The 20,728-nt window shown below is 40.4% G+C and overlaps 1 protein-coding gene across 1 annotated transcript in view; it reads right to left on the minus strand.

Annotated features, from left to right (window-relative positions):
• Positions 1-8,582: 8,582 nt before the first annotated feature.
• Positions 8,583-20,728, minus strand: part of b4galt5 (UDP-Gal:betaGlcNAc beta 1,4- galactosyltransferase, polypeptide 5) — a 53,170-nt gene continuing 41,024 nt past the window's right edge. Inside the window, exons 2-9 of the mRNA XM_041799280.1 lie at positions 20,044-20,163; positions 19,654-19,767; positions 19,033-19,160; positions 16,348-16,464; positions 16,069-16,256; positions 15,853-15,975; positions 15,290-15,391; positions 8,583-12,538 (exon numbers count right to left, since the gene is read on the minus strand). Of these exons, the coding sequence (XP_041655214.1) occupies positions 12,391-12,538; positions 15,290-15,391; positions 15,853-15,975; positions 16,069-16,256; positions 16,348-16,464; positions 19,033-19,160; positions 19,654-19,767; positions 20,044-20,163 (1,040 nt within the window). The 3' untranslated portion in view covers positions 8,583-12,390. The remainder of the gene's footprint in view (positions 12,539-15,289; positions 15,392-15,852; positions 15,976-16,068; positions 16,257-16,347; positions 16,465-19,032; positions 19,161-19,653; positions 19,768-20,043; positions 20,164-20,728) is intronic.

Here is a 20,728-nt window from a genome sequence, read left to right on the forward strand (position 1 = left end):
CTCTGCCGTCCCTTGGGAGGCTGCGACACACAAGGGAGCTTCCTATTTGTGACCCGCCAAAGACACAGAAAACAAGGAAGGATACTAATGGAAGCAAAGAGAAGTTGTATCGCTGTGTAATGCTCAAACCTGAAACCATGACGAATAGTTATGTAACACAGAGCGACATTACAAATTCATGTGACATCTACACATGGAGGAGCAGTGGCTCCTCTTTTCCTCTTCTTCCTTCTTTTGCACATGCATGAGACAGCACACTCACACACAAACACAGCCTCCCATAAGGCACTGTTGTGCTCTATTACTCAAACATCTGATTTAAGCAGATATGAGAGGATGGGCCCTTTAATGCATGATGTCAGCACATATATAGTATAGAAGCTATACACAAAGCTAAAAATTGGTCCAAGCTAAAGGGCATGGCTCTCTGGCTGTGTCTCCGAGCGGGTACACTCTATGCAAACAAAGACGCAAGAAAAAAAGAGTGCATGATGAGCGTGATGTGATTCAGCGCCAATGAAAGCCACAAATTCAGTTCTTCTGCTACTTCCTGATGCAGATTCCAGTTTAAGACATGGCAGGGAGAAGTGCATTGACACAGGCACACAAGCAGCATACAAAGGCATCAAAGCCTGCGAGAGGCAAAACACTCAAGAGGGAACGTGTGGATGAATTAAAAACGGATGTGTATGTGTGCCGACGTGTGTTGCACACACACGCCAAGATGACTCTTGAGATCTTAAGAGCTGCCCTCTGTGTGTGTCTGACAGCTAAGTGACACTAGTGTTAGCATTCCAAAGCCCAGTGTTTCCCAGACTCCATTAAGATGTGGCTACTCCAGCCGGGCTCTGAGCCTCTGCCAAGCCTCTCTCACACACAGAAAGCACTGTTACAAGCAGAGACATATTTATACGGGATAAATTGAAGCATATGTACATTATTTCTTCGCTTTTGCAGAGAAAAACAGAATTGGAAATTGATGCAAGAATTTGAAAGACAGTGGCTGAAGCCTGGTTCTGGCGGCTACTCTCACAACCCTGCATCCAATTTTGTCTTTTAAAGTCAAAGTGAATATTTGTACATGTATATATATCAGAACAGAAATACATACTAAAAAATTCTAAATAAAATTGGATTGATAACCCTTAGGGTAAGGGTAAAGGTAAGATTACATAGCTAATGTAGCATAGTTAAAGCTAAGCTCACAAAGCATCTATATAAGATACAAAGATACATATCTACATAGCAATTTTAGCTTTAGCTATGTTTGGTAAAGCTCACATTGCTTTAGCTAACTTAGCTGCATTGGTTTATGTAGAAATGTTAATTACATAGCTAGTAAACTATTTTAGTGTTAGCCAAAGTGGATGAAGCTAAAGCAAGCCACCATTCTTGTTACTACTTCCAGAATCGATCTAAGCATATTTTTTCCCCCCAGATTATATTGTTAATCAATCATGTAAAACCTTACTACAAAACATTTATAAAGCCAAGTAAGCAGTCTGCCAACAGGAAATAAGCTTTTCTTTCATGAACACACTCTAATGCATTAAGCATAGGTTACATGGCTCTGTTAGCTAAGTAGATAATGAGGCTACCGAGCTAACAGAGCAAAAGCTAAGCTCTCAAAGTGGCTATGTAAGCTACACAAATAGTTATCCACATAGCTAAACTAGATTAAACTACGTTTACTAAAATTCCCACTACTGAAGCAAACCTAGCAAGAGATAATGTAGCCACTTAGCTAACATAGCTAAAGCTAAGCTTACAAAGCAGCAACATAAGCAACACATCTAAATTATTTGCATAGCAAATTAGATTAATCTAAATTTTCTAGAGTTCACCTTGTTAAAGCTAACTTAGTTATAGATAACATAACTGTGTAGCTAATGTGGCTAATATAGCTAAAGTAGCTAAATCCAAGCTCACAAAACAGCTATATAAGAAACGTAGATATGTTACCTAAATAGCTAATGCGGCTAAGTAGCTCATGTAGCTTAAGCTTAGCTCACTAAGCAGCTATGAAAGCTACATCGGTGCATTATTTAAGTAAAGCTTATATTTCTAAAGCTTACTCAGCTACATTGGCTTATGTATTAACATTAATTACATAGCTACCCTTGCAATGTTAGCTTTAGCTAAAGCTATCGAAGCTTAAGCAAGCTACTATTCGTGTAACTACTTCTAAAATAGATCTATGCATAATTCTATCCCTGATTAGACCTCTGACCTTTTTTTCTCATTTAGTCCTGAAGTGTTTCTTAGTCTGCAATGTTTGCAATGTGGTTGTGTCCTGGAAGAAATCCATGGAAATGTATGGTCTGCAGCCAGACCACTCTCAAAATTCAAGGGAATGCATTCAAATTACCATGTATATTTCCTGCCACTTAGCATTTCCTTTCCAGGCGGCATAATTCAATTATCAGCTGTCACTTCTGTTAACTAGAGGAGATGTGCAGTTAATGTGCTAAATGCCACAGGGCTGGAGCTGCTCCGATTCACTGAATCTTAAGTGACCCCTCGTCAAAGCATCTCATTCTGATCGCTGTTTTTCATCTATGGGTGACAGCATGGAACAAGAGGCATCTTTGTCTCTGGATCTGGATGAAGAACACACACAGTGCACACAGTGACAAGTGGGACTATTAAAAGAACTGCACCAAACAGGGGATTTGCTATTTAGATGTGGATCACAAGAGCTGAAAACACAGACAAGAATTCACTGTTTTAGGCAAGTGCATGAGAAATGGCTGATCCTTTTGATATCCTTTGGACCATCTGTGATCAAAGAAATATAGTATTTGAACTGCAAAGAAACTTAATGAACCATCTGCAAATAGAGGAACCTAAAACAATCAAACTAAGCAAATGAAAGAAATACTCTTGGACACAATCAATGAACATCTCAGTGTTACTATCATTTCCTCCTCTGGGCCAGGCAGGCTACAAAAAGTGACGGCCATTGTTTCAAACAAAAGTACAATTCTCCCAGAAGAGCCCCCTCACTGGCAGCTCATGATCAGAACGTTGCCAAATTCATGCTCTGCGTATTGTCTGAGTAATGAAGTGCGAACCAAATGTCTTTTTATAGGAGGCATGCCTGTGTGCGCCTGTTTACACTCTGTGAAGCAGCTATAGTACGCAGAACAACCGCATCATTATTCTGAACATCTAAAATAGAGCCTCTTGTGACTTCTACACAGAGAGGAAATTTTCAGCCAAGGCCAGAGCATAGAAGTGACACTGCACAAACTCTGTTCGAAGCAAGTGTTTTTATTGTCTAAAATATCTCATTCCATGTGTGCAAAAACACGTTCACCTGACAAGTACGAAAATCTGCAAGCGTGGCAAGAAAACTTTTGTCTTTAGAATTAGATGAAATTTCTAAAAGAAACTGATCAGAGTTTTTTTGTACCTGTCAAAGCAAGGCTATGGGAGAGGGGTCTGACGCCATACTGAAGCTCTCAGATGCCCCCTCTCTCTGACCGAACCTGTGAGATCCCACATCGGTCAGAAAGGAAATACTCGTTTAAACTTTCAAATAAACATCGGATTAAACTTTCACTAAGTTAAGGTAAGTTGAGGTCAGGGTTAGGACACCAAAAGTTAAACCTCAAAAACCTAACCTGCAAAACCTGATTAAAAATCATTTGATAAAGCCAAGTAAACAGTCTGTTAACAGGAATAAAAGCTCCTCCACTTTGAAAACATTTAAAAGTACCAAATGTAGCTCTGTTAGCTGTATAAAATTATGGAGCTATATTGCTAATGTAGCTAATGCTGTTTAAGTAGCTAAAGCTAAAGCTCACATTGCTAAAGCTTACCTAGCTGTATTGGATTATGTAGTAACGATAACTTCTTAGTCAGCATAGCTATGTTAGCTTTTGCTAACAAATATAGCTCTTTTAATTGTGTAAGCTACATAGACAAAGGAGCCATATTGCTAATTTAGCTAAAGCTCATGGATATCTATACTTGCAAAGCTATAAAACTAATGTTAGCTATGTGGCTATGTTAGCTACATAGATACATTTACTTTAATAACTACATTTGCTAAAGCTGACAACCAAAGCTAACTTAGCTGCTTTGGCTTAAGTAGTGGGGTTAATTACATAGCTAGTGTAGCTATGTTAACTTTAGCCAAAGCTGACAAGGCTTAAGCACATCACAGTTTGTGTCTCTACTTCCAGTGCTACTTCTATTTCTTTGGCCAGCACAACCTGAGAACAGGTCCCATTAATGGGGATTGGGGACATCTGGTCACCCTAGATTAGGATACCAAAAGTTTAACGTTATTAGGTTGCAAAACCTAATAACAAAACATTTAATAAAACTGAGTAAACAGTCTGCTTTCAGGAAAAAAGCTTGCGCCAAGAAAACATTCCAATGTAGCAAATGTAGCTCTGTTAGCTACGTGGCTCACATAGCTAAAGCTAAATATCACATTGGATTATGTAGTAGTGTTAACTACTTAGCTAGTGTAGCTCTGTTTGCTTAAGCTACAGCTTATGAAGCTAGCTTCATTTCATAACATGAACCGACATTGATCCGGCCTAACTCAGAAAGCATTTAGCTTACTGGATTGAACCAGCCACTGTGGCCATAGAAATATGTGTTGAAAACCACAGGCAGACCTGAAGGAGCTTCAGAAACATGTTGATCTAGACTGTTTCATCATTAATTAGATTGTAGATTAATCATGACTCAAAATAATTTATTTCATTTGTATTTATTTCAGGTTGATGTCTCAAAGTTGTCTACCAGTAGAGGTTATTCTGACCAATTAGAGAACATTATAAATACGCCCACAGACAGTATGGAGACATGCAAAGTGGCATCTTTTGAGCTAAAGGCTGGTGTGTGAATGATTGCTGTAAAGCTGTTTGCGCCTCTTGTGAGAGAACTATGGCCTGCTGACAAGTTAACATAAAGGTGTTATCACAGTGCATTTCAACAGCAACGCCTTTACGAAGTGTCTTCATGCCTTGCGGTATTCATACTGAAGCTAAGATGGTGTGATATTGCATCTATTCACAGAGCATTTCAGCATTCCTGTACAGTTGGGGCAGAGCACAGCAGCTCCACACACACCTTGTTGAAAGTGGCTTATCATACGTCATAAGTTATGTGCGATAGTTTTATATTGTGTTTTTTAATGATAAAACAAAAAAGATTAGTGTCTGGACTTAGTGGGTGAATGTGGCTCAAAAAAGTGTAATGAATGAAATATATGGACAAAATCATTTGGCCACAACTGTTAATAATTGAATTCAGGTGTTCCAATCAGACCCATTGCCATTCAGTCTCCTTTTGCAAACATTTGTGATACAAAATGGGCTGTTCTGAAGAGCTCAGTGACTGCAAGTGTGGTACTGTGATGGATGCCATCAAGCATTAAGACAGTATGCAAAACTTCATTTCACAGTCAACTGTAAGTGATGTTATTAGAAAGTGGAAGCATTTAGAAACAACAAAAGCTCAGCCACAAAAGTGAAAACCACATAAAATAACAAGGTGGTGTGAACCACTGCTAAAGTGCATGAGGCGTAATAGTCGCCAACGCCCTGCTGATTCCAGAGCTTATGACCTTCCACTGGCATTACTGTAAGCACAGAAACTGTGCAGTGGAAGCTTCATGGAATGGGTTTCCATTGCCGAGCAGCTGCATGCAAGCCACACATCACCAAGTCCAATGCCAAAGAGTCCGATGGAGTGGTGTATAGCAGCGGTTCTTCACGCGTTTAGTGTCAGGACCCATGACCACCTCATTAATAATAAAATCATGGCCCTAATTTCTTGTATTTTTCAATCATAGCCAAGTTCAGTTAATGAAGACAGCTTAAAGCTGTAGTAAGCAATTTAATTTTAGTGTTGTATGCCCACAGAAACAGCACAACCCATCAGGGTCTTGTTATTGAAGCCATCTAACAGAATAACCCACCTCTGCAACACCTCTTCACGCTGCACTCTCACTTGAGGAAAACCACCAAGGGACGAGGCTCCAACCAATTAGGAGGCTAGTACTCGCAGCCAGTCGAGGGTCAGGTCAGAGGGAGCATTCCTATTGGCCACTGTGGTAGGTGTGCTTTCGCCTCTCAGCTCAGTGAGAAGTTGATACAATGGCGTAGTTACTGGCGGTGTTCGGACCTATGCAGAAATTGTTCATGCTAAGACAAACTGTTTTCTTACCTGTGATTCAGCCATTGATTTCAGTTTAAAAGTGGAGCAAAATCACTGCACGAGAGCTTTCCTGTAGACAGTATTCGATTCAATGGAAATGCATATTCGCAAGGAGGTATGTGAGAAGGGGGGTGGAGCTATGGAGCTCAATCAGGGAGAAGAACAGGAAGAGAGGGGGTGTAGAGTTGATTCAGATTCAGATTTAGATTCAGACGACTTTATTAATCCCTGAAGGGCATTTCAGTTTACAGTTTACCCTGCCTTATTGAAATGATCTAAACAATCAGGGAACAAAAACAAACAAATCCAAAATATTCACTGCAGCAAATAAGCAACCACATTCAGTGCCAACAGATCCACAGGATCAGCAATAAATACAATAAGTACAATTAATACAATGTCAAGGATGCATTAATAAGCAAAACACACCAATCAGATTCTGTTCACCTCTCAGTATGAAGCAGCCTGATAGCTGAAGGGATAAATGAGTTTGAGTATCTCTTGGTTTTCCTTGGGGGTGCATGATAGCGCCGTCCAGAGGGCATAAGAGAAAAGTCAGAGGAGAGAATCTGGTCAGGCTGATTTATTATTCCTCTGGCTTTCTGGACCACACGTTTCTTCCAGAGGGAGCTTAGGTCCTCCAGCTGGACACCAATAATCTTGGAGCAGACTTTGATTATCTGGTTTAGACTGTTCCTGTCCTTTACAGACAGTCCATTAAACCAACACACAAAAGAAAAAGTTAAAAGACTTTCAATAAAAGAATGATGAAAACAAGATAAGATGCCCTCAGAAACAATAAAAGAGTTCAGCTTCCGCAACAAGTGGATCGTTTGCTGACCACGTTTGACTATTGAGCCTGTGTTCGGAACAAACTTTAGTTCAGAGTCAAACACAGTTACAAGATACTTGTAAGAGTCAACAATTTGTACATCTTCACCATGAATGATGCTGGCCTCAGGTGAAGGCCCCTGGCCAGTCTTTCTGAAATCGATTACCAGTTCTTTAGTTTTTTTGGACATTAAGGTCAAGGAAGCTGTCCTCACACCATTTAACAAACATTGATAAAGCATCCCCATGGCCTGACTCAGAACCCTGAAGAAGAGACAGCAGAGCCGTGTCATCTGAGAACTTGACCAGATAGCTGCCCTCTTGGCTAGCCCTACAGCTGTCCAGTACAGCTGTACAGTTGATTCTACACAGTTCTCATAGAATGATACATACTCAAGCTTTAAGCTGGATTTATTAAGAGATGTGGTCAGTTCATTAAAAATAAAAGCACACTGTAGACTTTTTGCCATTTTTTCCCCTTAATTTCTGTACTTTTTGCATTTAATTTCATTCAGGATCAGTGAAGTATCCATCTAATCTACTCCATACTTTTTCCCAGGCATACATCCAACCCACTGAAAAATGGCTTTACAAAACTCTTTAGGATCCTGACCCACCACTTGAGAACCAACTGTGTAAAGCCCACCGATACCGTTCTGTGGAGTGATGAGTGGAGTGTCTTTCTTCTCTGTTTGGCAGCAGATGGGTGAGTCTGGGTATGAGAATGTTACCTCCCTGACTGCATCATACCAACTGTGCAGTTTGGTGGAGGAGGGATAATAGTGTGGGGCTTTTGTCGCGGTTTGGGATAGGACCCTTATCTCCAGTGAAGGTCAATCTTGATGCTTCAGCATACCAAGGTGTTTTGGATAATGCCATGCTTCCAACTTTGTGGCAGCACTTTGGGGAAGAACCTTTTCTACTCTAACATGACTGTGCCCCAGTGCATAAAGCAAAGACTATAAAGACATGGTTTGATGAGATACATCAATCATGTACATGTGGTACAGAACCCTATCAAACACCTTTGGGATAAACTGGAAGGGAGATTGCGAGCAAGGCCTTCTCGTCCAACATCAGTGCCTGACCTCATAATTACTCTACAGAATGAATGGGCACAAATTCCCTCTAAAACATTAAAAAACACTTACAATCTTGGGAAAAGTCTTCCAATAGTGGAAGCTTTTATAACTGCAAAAGGGGGACAACTCCATATAACATGAATTTGAAAACATCAATACAGTCCCAGTTGGTGTAATGGTTTGGTGGTCGAATACTTTTGTCCAAATAATATATGTTATACCTGAGGTTTGACAGATGAAAACAGAGACAAGGGCTTCTTTATCTTTACAAGTTTAATTTATTGGTGTACTTTGACAATAACAATGATGGTATAAAAGAAAAATCTCCATCATACAAATTTCAATAATCAAAAGATAATATGCCGATACACAAACGGATTCACATAAGGCTGACATCAAGTTTTGACAAGTGGCTTCAAATGGCTTCAATTCAAGGAGAGTTTCTCTCCTTACAATCAGAGAAGATATAATCTAAATTTAGCAATCTGTTTTCTTTTTTATTAATAGTAAGCTTTCATACAAAAATGAATCAGTGTAGATTTTAGAGTGGATTGTGTGGCTGGTTTTGGGTGCCTGTGTTTTGTTGCATTGTAAGCATATGGTGTTTTTGGCTGACACTCGGCATCCTGCAGTGCTTTCCTCTGACCGGCGCCTTACCCCACGCTGCTGTCACTATCAAAGAGACATCACAGGCAGAAACGAGGACAGTGAACGAACATGTGAAGACTGATGCCCATGTCTGGCGTAATATGTCTCTTCAATGGCGACAACATAGAACGTGCAGGGGAGGCCTCCGGAAAGAGAGAGCACCTCGGAGATCGAGAGAGGGATTTTAAAAATTCATGGGATAAGGATATCTTTAGTTAAAAAAAGGCTGTGCAGGGAAGCAGTGATGTAAAGCCATTGATGTCGCAGTGTAAGCTTTACTAGCACTTAAATGGCACCCGGTAAAACCTCCAGCCAAATCCCTCCAAAAGCCTTGTTCTTTATGCTAGCATCTGTAGTGATTTAAGACCTTATAGAACTTCTAAAACACTACACACAACAATATTTACAATGACCTTTTTCTTGATATGCACTTTTTTCAATTTAAATATTTTCGCTTATAAAAAAAAATAAAAACTTGAGTGAAAAAACAAAACAAAACACTGCAATAAATTAAGAGGCTTTAAGGCTGCCAGTTTTGTCAGATGGCCAAAGCTTGGTCCCTTCATTCAAACTGGCATAAAATGGATCAGAGAAGGTGAGATTACGGGATGATAAATCCTCTCAGGTGAGCAGCAGGCCTGGTCTTGCCTGAATCGAGACCATTTACAGTAACAGGAACACGACTGTCAGCATGCTCTTAACAGAAAACAATCTATTTCCTGTACTGAGGATAAAAAGCAGAAGAGAGCCCATTTTGGACAAAAATCATCTTGTTTGTTATGTTGTCAGCTCAATCTACACTGAGGAGTAGAGACCCAAAAAACAGACTTAAAGAGGGCCTCTTTGCTTAAATCCTGAATTGGCCTTTACTATATGTCCATTTAGCTTTTAATTTAAAGCAATGCAAACAGAAATGATAATATACAGAACATCATGTATGTGTGAAGTCCTAGAAATGGACCTGTGAGTTGTTCACAACCAGGTTGCACTACATCTCAGTGCTGTAAAACAAAATAATATAATCTACATGGAGGACAGTCAGACCTCTGAAAGGTGAGCCATTTCACTCAAACACACATGGAAAAGAAAACTTAACACATATACCGCTACTGTCCGTGGCTTCCACTGAGCACCTCCTGAGTGCCTGGCTAAGAGGTAAACACGTGCTCCTGTCTGTGATAATGCAGGAAAATAAATACACAAATGAGCTTCACCTTCACCTGGCAGGATGAAAAGGAGCCAGGGTAACCTTACATGGAAGCAAAAGCAATCGCTGACATGCAGGTTGGAATAATGTGAAAGAGCCGTATAAAGTTGAAGAATATTTTGCCTGTTGACACTAGCATTTATGGTGAAATCGTTGGTTCCAGTGAGCACGTAGAGAGACAGAGGATTCCTTACAGGAAGCTCTGACAGATCAGCACCATTGATTATCAATTAGTATAAAAGGAGGTGCTCAGTGAAAGACAGGGGCTGCTTGCGTTTTCTGATTAGGCGTCTTGCTCTTCCTGTGGTCGTCACACAAAATGGCTTCCTCCATCGTGTCTGTTCAGCAGGTTAACACACACCAGGTGACGGGTCCTGTTCCATTCCATCAAAACCTGTGTCTGGAATGGAGCAGCACCTTGTTTACACAGACCTGAACCCCACAATCCCACATAAGTACACATAACTACAGGTTTCAGTGCATTTAACACAGTCTGTCATATGTTACCTGCTCGATCGTCACATCAACCGCAAGAAAAATAAAAACTTACAGAAAATAATCCATTAAAGATCAAATAAATAAATGAGGTCCAGCCTCTATACTTCTTATTTCATTGTGGGAACACAACATTTTGTCAATCACTTATGTTATTCCCCCTTAAACATACATGTTAAGAAATGCATACAAGGCGATCAGTGTGAAATGAAGTAGCTGCATGACCAGAGCCAGAGGACAGACAGTGAGGAGAAAGTGTCTGTATGTTTGTCTTTTTTTTCTCTACATTTACAGTATTGGGATATTTTACTCAAAGTTGACAGCTTCAAGCACACAAATCGGGAAAAGGGATATCTCTAGCAACTTCTATGTAAATACACAGTGCTGCATGCCACCCAACTTTCTGAGATCAAAACACCCCAAGGTTTACATGAGGACACTTTCTAGCCACATGCTAACAGCGCTAATCAGTGATTTATCACGTGTTGCTTTCTCGTCTGCTTTCCCTACCCACACCTGGATTTAGAAGAGTTATTAAAAAAATAAAGGCAGCCATAGATTGGTTCTTGTAGACATACAGTTTTGCCAGCGCCCTCAGTGGACGAGGGTTGGTTAGCTATATTGCAAACACTACACAATCTAAAAAGTAACAAAGCAAAAGCTTCTGTAAACACCAGTGACAGTGACGGCAATCAAGTATTCTCCCTCCGCTTCATTTTCCATAGAAATGAGGGTGTGTAAGTATTGTGGGATCTAAAAAATAAAATGATTTTGCCTCCCTGGCCTGGACTTGCACACCGCACACAGAGTGAGGTCTCAAGTCAATCTGTCACAGTTTCAGAGTCTCCAGGAGGTCACCCTGAAGAGCTTTACACTGCCAATAGGATACATACAGGCCATTTGCATAGCTCTTCCTCAATTGTATACACACAGATGCACACGCAGACACACACACATGCTCTGAAATGGGCAGCATGTTTGCTTAGGCAAAGGTGTGTTCAGTGTGAAGTTTGCATACGCAGTCGCTCCGTCTCTGTAGTCCAATGAGGGTATGCTAGCACCCGTGCTATTGCATCTGTGGAGTGAGGAAGTCATGACTAAGTTCTGCTGTCAGATATTAGAGCTTATTGCTAACAGGATGAGCGTTGCTCTCCAACATACAGCCACTTGCAGGCAGCCAGAACGTCAAATGCGACTACGCAAACACAAACATCACAGTCTTTAAATGGTATGTTCACAGGACAAAACACAGTCGGTGAGAGATGATTAAGGTATTAATACTCTCTAAGTGTAGGATTTCACATACAGTATACAGAGCTGAAAACACACACTCTCTTTTTAGGGCTTTTTCTCTCACTCTTTCCTTAGATTTGGCATACCTTCTGCAGAACCAGCTGCAAGAGTCCACTCAGTTAAAGTTGTTATGTTGTCGTGTGTGCATGCAAAATGTTTTCACAGGTTTACTGCATTTGCTAAAAGAAGTGCAAGAGCAAAGAAAAAATAAGTCAAAACCTCGGAGACTGTGTCAGTACATGTAAGTCCAGCTAATGTGTGTGCTAATGTGTGTGTATCATGGCTTATTTCAATGAACAAGCACACAAATGTAGGGTTGTCCTAATCGTTGACTGAATACGTAAATGAATGAATGGATGCTGAAGGCCAAAATGGTGCAAAAGGCATGTTGAGACTGCAGACTAGAGAAGCCATGATGAGAGAAGTGATGGACTGTGGCACAAGCAAGTGCAGCATTTATCCTTAATTTCTTTTTATGTTTTATCTGACGTCCTTCTTTTTTGAGTCTCCTTTTTTTGCATACAAACAAAAGAAGCAAAGCAAAGAATCAATCAACTTAAAAGTCCAAAGCAGTGCTGCAACTGGTGAGATATGGCTGATGTCCCAGAGGACTTTGATTCCCAGGTGTTTTTTTTAAGTCCAGCTGTGCCTACATCAGTAGTCAGCTACAGGTGCAAGCTTTCTGCTCAAGCTGACCGTGACGTTGGTGTAAAGAGGCCTCCTGGACACTAGGGGGGAGTAGTTTAAGTTATTAAGACCATCCACTTTTTGTCTCTCCTTTGAGTGGCGTAGTAGACTATACCTGCAAAAAAAACAACAACAAAAAAAAAAAACAACAACAAAAAACAAAACAAAACAAAGAAAGTTAGTCAGCAGACATGGGAAGGCTTTAAAAAATAATAAACTTAGTATTAAAAGTAAGGAAATTTGTGTTTGGTAGATTACCTCTTTGTTGTAACAGTGTTTCTTGGCAATAAATATTATACCACTGGAAAGCCTGTTTAATTCGCTTTTAAATGGAGCCACATGTATAAAGAACGTGTATTTGTGAGATAAGCAGAGGAGCTGAGTTTGTTGGTTGCGCCAATAAAAATTTACCAAATCTTCCCTGCCAATGACAAAAACACATATTTTGCTGTTGCTTACATCAGGGGTCTGATTGTCATCATAGAGGCAATCTCAACAAAGAGGGATAATGAGATGAGATTCTGAAACCAGTGAAAATCCCATATCTCTACAGTCTGAGGCCGATGAGAATGCTGGCCCAAACAGAGTTGGGTTAATCAGAGACTACCTCTAGAATCTGGGAGTGAAGAGTCTGCCAGCAGTCCTGACCTCAACACCATTGAACACTTGTGGGGTCAGCTGTTTGTGCCAGAGTGACCAACACAACCACAATGCTGGTTGAAGAATGGGATGCCATCCCACAGCAGTGTGTGACCAGGCTGGTGACCAGCATGAGGAGGAGGTGCCAGGCTGTTGTGGCAGTGTATGGTTCTTCCACACGCTACTGAGGCTCCTGTTTGTTAAATAAATTAATTCCTAAATTGCTAGTATGTCTTGTTTCTCCAGACTTTATTCATCCAATCCACCAAACAATAGTCAATGGCAGAATAAGCTGTTTGGCATTGGCAGAGAAAATTTGGCAATTTTTTCATAGGCGCAGCCCACATACTCAGCTCTACTGCTCATCCCACAAATACATGTTCCTTACAAATGTGGCACCATTAAAAGGGAAATAAACAGACTTTCCAATGGTATAAGATTTATTGCCAAGAAGCATTGTTGCAACAAAGAAAAATCTAATCTACCAAGCACAAATTTCCTCACTTCTTGTGTTAGGTTTAGTTTAAGTGTCAAGCTGGAGATCCAGAGCTCAAGCCCCTGCTTGACAAAGCCCTTGGCAGAAGTGTTATGATGGCGATCTTATTCAAATGATGTTGCTGAATAGTCAAGTGGCCTGCAAACGACGGCTGTCAGCCGTTGATTACAAAATTACAAGCTGCTTTATCAGTTATTTACAACAGAAACACTAAAATAAAGACAGACATGAAAGAAACAGTCTATATAGGTTTTGAAAGATTGAAAGGCTAAAATGACAAATGATCAAAATACAGGGCTGGTTTATTTACTTTTTGTATCACTACTTCTTGATGTTAAACTCAAAGTAAACATGTCTTACAACACAATATTCTGGTGATGTTAAAATTCCTTTAAAGATAGTCAGTATCTTGAAAAGGAAAAGTGAATGTTTTGAAGAAATTTGGGCACCTTTCTTCCTACTGTTGGGTGATTTTAAGGTTTTAGAAACAATAACAAAACAGCAATGCTGAGAATATGAGCAAGATTTGTTTTACTTTCAAGGTAAACTACACATGATCACTGCGCTGCACCAACCTAGCCTATTTGTTCTTTTTTGTTATGATGTATTATTAACACAATTAGGAAGACTTTAGGCCAATTATCACTACAGATTTCCTGCACTGATGTTTTGGTGCATTTTAGACAACTGGTTTGCTTGCCTAAAGTTAACTTGGACAATTATTATTATTATTCAATTATTTACTGTTATTTTTTCAAAGGGGGCTTATTTACTGTATGATGCTCACTGAAAAAAAGAAGAAAGTGAAATAGTATCACTTTTAGCTGAAAAAAGTAACCGGCTTAATTTATTGCCACTTTGTAAGGTAGGAAATGTACATCATGATTTTTTTTAAGATGACTTCTTGGGCTTTTTCCGTTATTATGACTGGCCAGCTGAAGACAAACAAGATCTACAGGAAGAAATAATGGAAGACATGCACCAAACAGTGTCTTTTTATGGATGCCTGTTCTACCAACTGAGCTAAACCGGCACACCATGGTGATTTTTTTCCCAAGAAACAATTATCATAAACGCCGTTTCTGTCACGATTGGGACTTTGTCTGGTTAGGGGCTCTGTCAAACCTGGGGTTTTGGCTCTGTGTCTGCAGTTAGATACTAAACAACAGATCTGCACTGTAGGCAGGAAACAAGTTTAATATTCAGGTTAGACAAGTTACATGAGGATTAATGAACAAAGAGGTAAGCAGTAGAACTGGTCTCATTTTCCTTCATGGTGACACAAAACAGGAAAGTTGTCTGACATAGTGAGCATCAGACAAAAAGTGGCGGTTGCTCATTTCTTTCTGTTGGAATGACTCATCTGTAGATCACTGCAGTGTAGTCAGCCTGAGCACACTACATTAATCATGACTAATTTATGGAAGCTTGACAAAAATAAATCTGTTTGAAGGAGGAAAATGTACTTTTTTCTACCTCTTATCAAAGAATCAAAGAAAGATTTATTCTTAGGGCTGCTCTATGTCACCAGGAGAAGGAATGATTGGAATTCAGCCTTGAAGTATGCAAGCCTATCACATGCAAAGTCTTTGAAAGAGTTGAAATTCTCTTAAAGTCACTGTTCTGGCTTTTCATGTGACTGGCTTACACCACATGAGGCTAAGCCTCATTCCAATTATCAGCTTCTAACTTTTCCCCATAATTTGTGTTTGTGAATGCGTGGATACTAACCTCCCGAGGAACTGGACTTCCCCGCGATGATGATGTGGGATTGACATGTAGCGTCCCTGCTCTCCGTGTGGTCTGCTTACTGTGTAGTTTGCGAACTGCACCCTATACAAACAATTAACGCTTATTAATCTATAGTGTACACTCAGCAGAGCAAGCAGTAGATGTCTTTTATTGTTATATTTTCAAAGGAAGCACACAAGTGATTGCCCTGTTAGCTTTGCAATTCTGTTTACTTTGTGTGCTGCAAGATACACATGTACAAGAGGGGAAGGTTTCACAGCAACAGCACACAAAAGGGATCATTACAAACAGCAACAAAAACACACCGCCAATCAGTCAGAATTGATGGTGCGTTTATTGAGAAGAGTGAGTGTGTACAGCTGCCTGAGAGCTGCGTAGGCAGGAGGAGGGACAACAGTGCTGTGACAAGTGCAAATAGATGAAAAAAAACATGAAAACTATTACAAAAGCCTGCTGTGGTCCAAGCTGGCCTAACCTATCTCTTGAATACAGTGCATGACAACAATACCAACTGCCTCGTGTAGTTTGTGTGTTCCCCTCACCTGTTCCAGAGGTCGTCGTCCTCTCCTCCCCAGCCCCAGAATGCATTAGGAAATCCATTAATCTTTTTGAACTGCTTCACCGTCAGGCCACTGACTCCACCAAAGAACTCATTATATGGAAGCCTTCAGGGGCAGACAATTATACATATTAGATTCATTATTAAGTTAGGATTACATTTACTGTATTCCCAACATGGGGACACAGCCAGGACTCACATGTAGGAGTATTTGTCAAGTTTGACTGCGAAGTGTCGGGGCATGTCTGTGCAGCCATAGTAGTTCCTGTCATTCTCCATGAGGTGGTCCACGTCATGGAAGATCAGACAGTCCCAGTCCAGGTCCTTCATGGCCTCTTTGTAGCCCACGTTGAACAACATGGCTCTATTAAACGGCTCCATACCTCCCTAAGAAACAAAAATCACATTTATAACAGTAACTCTCGACTCTCTTAATTGACAGGGTTTGCTTTTTGACTCTTAATATTCAAGTTCATACCTGCTCTATGACATAAAAGGCAAACTGGAGTCTCTGTTTCTGCAGCACTGGTACCAGATGCCGCAGGAGAATGGGTAAATGTTCATGTCGGTTCCTGAATGGAACTAGAATTGCCACCTAAGGGACACAAAAGAAACAGAGTGCAATACATTTTAAGAGACTTGTGTGTAAATATATGGTGAGACACATAAGCACAGGAAAATAAATGGTACTAAATGAATGTTTCAGGGAGATGTGAGCTCTCAGCAGTAGGTAAATGAGAAAGTGTGGGTGAAGACAGAAAAAAAAACGCTAATTACCATAAAGATCCATGACAAACAAGTGTCAAGTCCTTGAAATCTAATCTCCACAATGAGATGTGGCACACATCAATCATAGAGAGACTGAGGCTCTAAACGTCTGTTAAGGTGTTTATTTCCCCCATAGACCACTACTTACTGCGATGCCAGCCCCTGTTTTCATAAGTTTCCTTTAAAGCTTTGTAAAAAGCAAACTTTAAACAGAAGGAATAAAAAGCAAAAGCATGAGGAAACAAAGGGTGTTTAAGATAAAAAGATGCAGACTAGATAAGGATATGACTGCTGGTAAATGAGAGCGATAGAAAGACAGCTGACACAGTCCCTCAGGGCGTGAATGTGAGAGACTGATAGATGGCAGAGAAGACTGCAGTTAGCCATAAAAGGAAAGTAAAAGAAAACTGAAAAAAAACAGTAGAGAATGAATATGAGACTGAAACTGTTCTACAAGACACATAGAAACCAGTACTAGTTTAGGGAAAAATGTGTACATTGTGTGCTTTTAAATGTGGGAAAGAGCTGCAAGCACATCATCCTGATTTGCATAGTGAAAGACTGAATAAGCAGGAAGTGATGGGATGCATATGACACTGACTTGGAACTATGTGGAATGTATGACTATGAACACTTCATACTTTCAAAATCTGAGGGAGATTTTCTGCCCCTGTATGATTTTAAAGGGGGCATTTTATGTAAAAATTTTTTGAGTCATATTTTTAAGACTTCTCCAATCAAATTTGAATGCCTTCTACATTTCAAGCTATATTAATATCTACTTTCGTTGAAAACCTTATTACTTTTATGCCCTGCCTGTTATATTTTGCTGTCCTTTGAACCAATTTATTGTGGGTTTTTAAATAATCTTTTAGATAGCTGTGCTTGATTTACTTTCCTTTTCATGCATTTAATGTAAATTTCTAATGCTTTGAGACATTCAACCTGAAGCATAAATCAATAAAGAATTTACTTGTTTACATGCACACTAAGAATCTCTGCATTATCTGATTTGTGGAGTTACCTGAATAGTACTCATACAAACAACATAATGTGATGTGCCTGATCATCCATACATACATCCGTTATCTACAGCACTAGTCCCTCTCAGTGGTCAAAATATAATAAGTGCCTTCTAGGGCTTCTTTAAGTGATGCAAATGTGATGAATGCTCTTTAGATTGACATGTCAGTGGCTAAAATACGATTAAGTGCCCTGTAAGGTGACCTCTCAGTAGCCAAAATGCAATGAAGTGCCCTTCCGGTGAAACAAATGTACTTATTAGACTGCCCTGTCAGCGGTCAAAATGTAGTAAGTGCCCTCTAGGGTTCCCTCTAAATAAAGCAAATGAGCTTAAGTGCCCTCTGGGGTGCACTTTCATTGGACCAATGTGATAAAGTGCCCCCTGTGTTGACCTCATAGGGGTCAAAATTGTGATAAAGTGCCCCCTAGGTTGTCCTCTTGGGAGCCAAAATTGTGATAAATTGCCCCCTAGGTTGACCTCTAAGGAGTTTAAATTGTGATAAGGTGCCCCCTGGGTTGACCTCTTAGGAGCAAGAATTGTGATAAAGTGCCCCCCTTAGGTTGACCACCAAAGTTGTGAGGGTGCATTTCCAGTGGCCCAAATGTGATAAAATGTCCTACAGGGTGACCTCTTAGTAAAACGCCCTTGAAGTTGACATGTGTTGACTAGGGTTCGCTCTAAGTGAGGACAATATCACTGAAATGCGATAAAGTGCCTTTCCAGTTGACAAAGTGTGATAACTTTCCCTTTAGGTTGAGCTCTTGGGGGCCCAAATGTGATGAAGTACCCTTCAACTAGCCCAAATGAGATAAAAGAACCCTCTAGGGTGACCTCTAAGTGGCAAAACTGTGATAAAGTGCCCTGTAGGATGAACTCTTAGTTGCCAAAATGCAATGAACTGCCCTTCCAGAGAACCAAATATGGAAGTGCCTTCTAGACCGCCCTCTCAGTGGTCAAAATGCGGACAATGACCAAGTGCCCCCTAGGTTGACCTCTTGGCCATTTATCAACCAAAAAGAGTGGACCAAACATGATAAATTACCCCCTGGGATACACTATCATTGGCCAATATGTGATAAAGTGCCCTATAAGGTAACCTTCACCACCTTTTGTGGGTGGTGTTTGATGCCACACTGCATTCAGCTGGTGCCCTTTTTATTATTTAACTCATGTATGTTTTCAACTCAACAAGGGTTAAATACTTTGGTTTGAGCAATATCTCCCCTTTGGTCTGCACTCATTTTTATACAAAGACATCAAGGGACCTCTTGATGGCAGGATCTGTTTATGTCTCTCCACTCACTTGTTTGTGTATTTTCAGCACTGTTTCTCAGTGAACAGTCATCTCCACACAATCACATCCACACCTACCTTCCAGCGAGGTAGACAGTCTTTAGGCTTCCAGTAGCCTCCCGAGGCCATGCTAGAGTCTCCTTTCAGCAAGGATCTCTCCACTTCCTCCAGAGACACCTCACTCATATTCACCTCCAACCTTCCCTCTGTGTGTGGAAAAACAGTGAGCAACAAGATTAGATTTATGTTACCCAAAAAAGGATTCGAGAGCGAGGAAGAAAAAGAAGAGGTGTGCCATGATGTGCATGCAAAAAACATGAAAAAGTGAAAGAGGAAGAAGGAATCAAATAAAAGGAATAGGATGACCAAAATAGTACTGAAAGATGTAAAGAAAGAAAAGGAGGAAGGAAGGGGAAAAAAAACAAGCATGTCAAAACCGGTAAAGATTGAGCAATCTGTTATACATTTTAAACAAAGCTGTTCCATTACAACACATTTGTCTGAATTATCCATCAGAACTAACATAAAATGAAAGCTTTTAACCATTTTAGTTGTCTCTGTTAAAACAAACACGCTCAAATAAGCACAGTTTTCAGTTCTCAAAGGTCAAATGAGGAAACTTGTAATACTTGTAAGTTACAAAATCAGAAGCCAGGCTCAAATCACAGGCAAACTTGAAGTCAAAATCAGGGCACTCACTCATGGAGGGCAGCCTCTCAGGGCAGACCTGTGAGGGGAGGTAGGTGAAGTCCTCAGGGAGGAATGTGGTGGGAGGAGCATCGCTCTCGCTCACGTTGAAGTCGTATGAATAATCTGAAACACACAAAAAAGTACCAGCATCTCCATCAGAGGCAGCTTAATCCACTCTTTATCAGCATGAGCTTAGTTTTGTGCTCTATTGTTTTGATGCTTTTAATCTTCTCACCTCTTTCCCTGCTGCCTTAGCTTAACACCGTGTATGCATATCTAAGGCGGGCTGGAACACACTGCACCACATCAGCTCATACTCTCTTTATTTAACCTTGGCCAAAACTACATTCCTCTGCACACAGTTTCTAAGAAAAACACCTTTTGTGTTTGTGTTTTTACCTGTGCCATTGATGTTGTAAGCCCCTCTCACCACCTGCTCCAGAACTTGAGCCCCAATGTTCTTCACGTTCTCTCTGATCTGGATCCCTCTGGCTTGGACCATGAACACATACTCATTCACTGTGGACAAAAGGCAGGAAAGGACAAAGAGTTAAACCAGTTCAATCTTGGACAAAGTGGGAAAGTCAGAAGTTTTTTTAACCTGCAGATTTTAAGATACACGGCTGGTATGAAAGGGAATACAGTAGTTTGCATGTAAATCCTTTCAACTTATGTTCAATTGAAGACAGCAATGTGTTCTGAAAAAAGCTGGGATGGGAGGATGTTTACCACTGTGATATTCTAACAGCACGTTGTAAGCTTCTGCGGACTGAAAACACTAATTGTTGAAGTACTGAAAGTTTCTTCCTGTTTCGTGATTACTGAACATCTGAAGTTGCTAAAACAGTGTGGGGCTTCCATTGTTGCATTATGTGCTTCATAATACATCCTTCATTTTCATTGGGTGACAGGTCTGGAGTGGCTGAAGGTCAGTCTAACACCCACACTCTTCCTGTGAAGCCATGCTGCAGGGGTGCTGCAGAAAAAGACATGGTCTGAATGGAAGCATATGTCGCCTTAAGACCAGTATTTACCTCTCAGTATTAATGGTGCCTTCATGGATATGCAAGTGACCAATATCCAT

This window comes from Cheilinus undulatus, linkage group 11 (genome assembly GCF_018320785.1).
Source record: "Cheilinus undulatus linkage group 11, ASM1832078v1, whole genome shotgun sequence".
In the NCBI taxonomy this organism is placed as follows: Eukaryota; Metazoa; Chordata; class Actinopteri; order Labriformes; family Labridae; genus Cheilinus; species Cheilinus undulatus.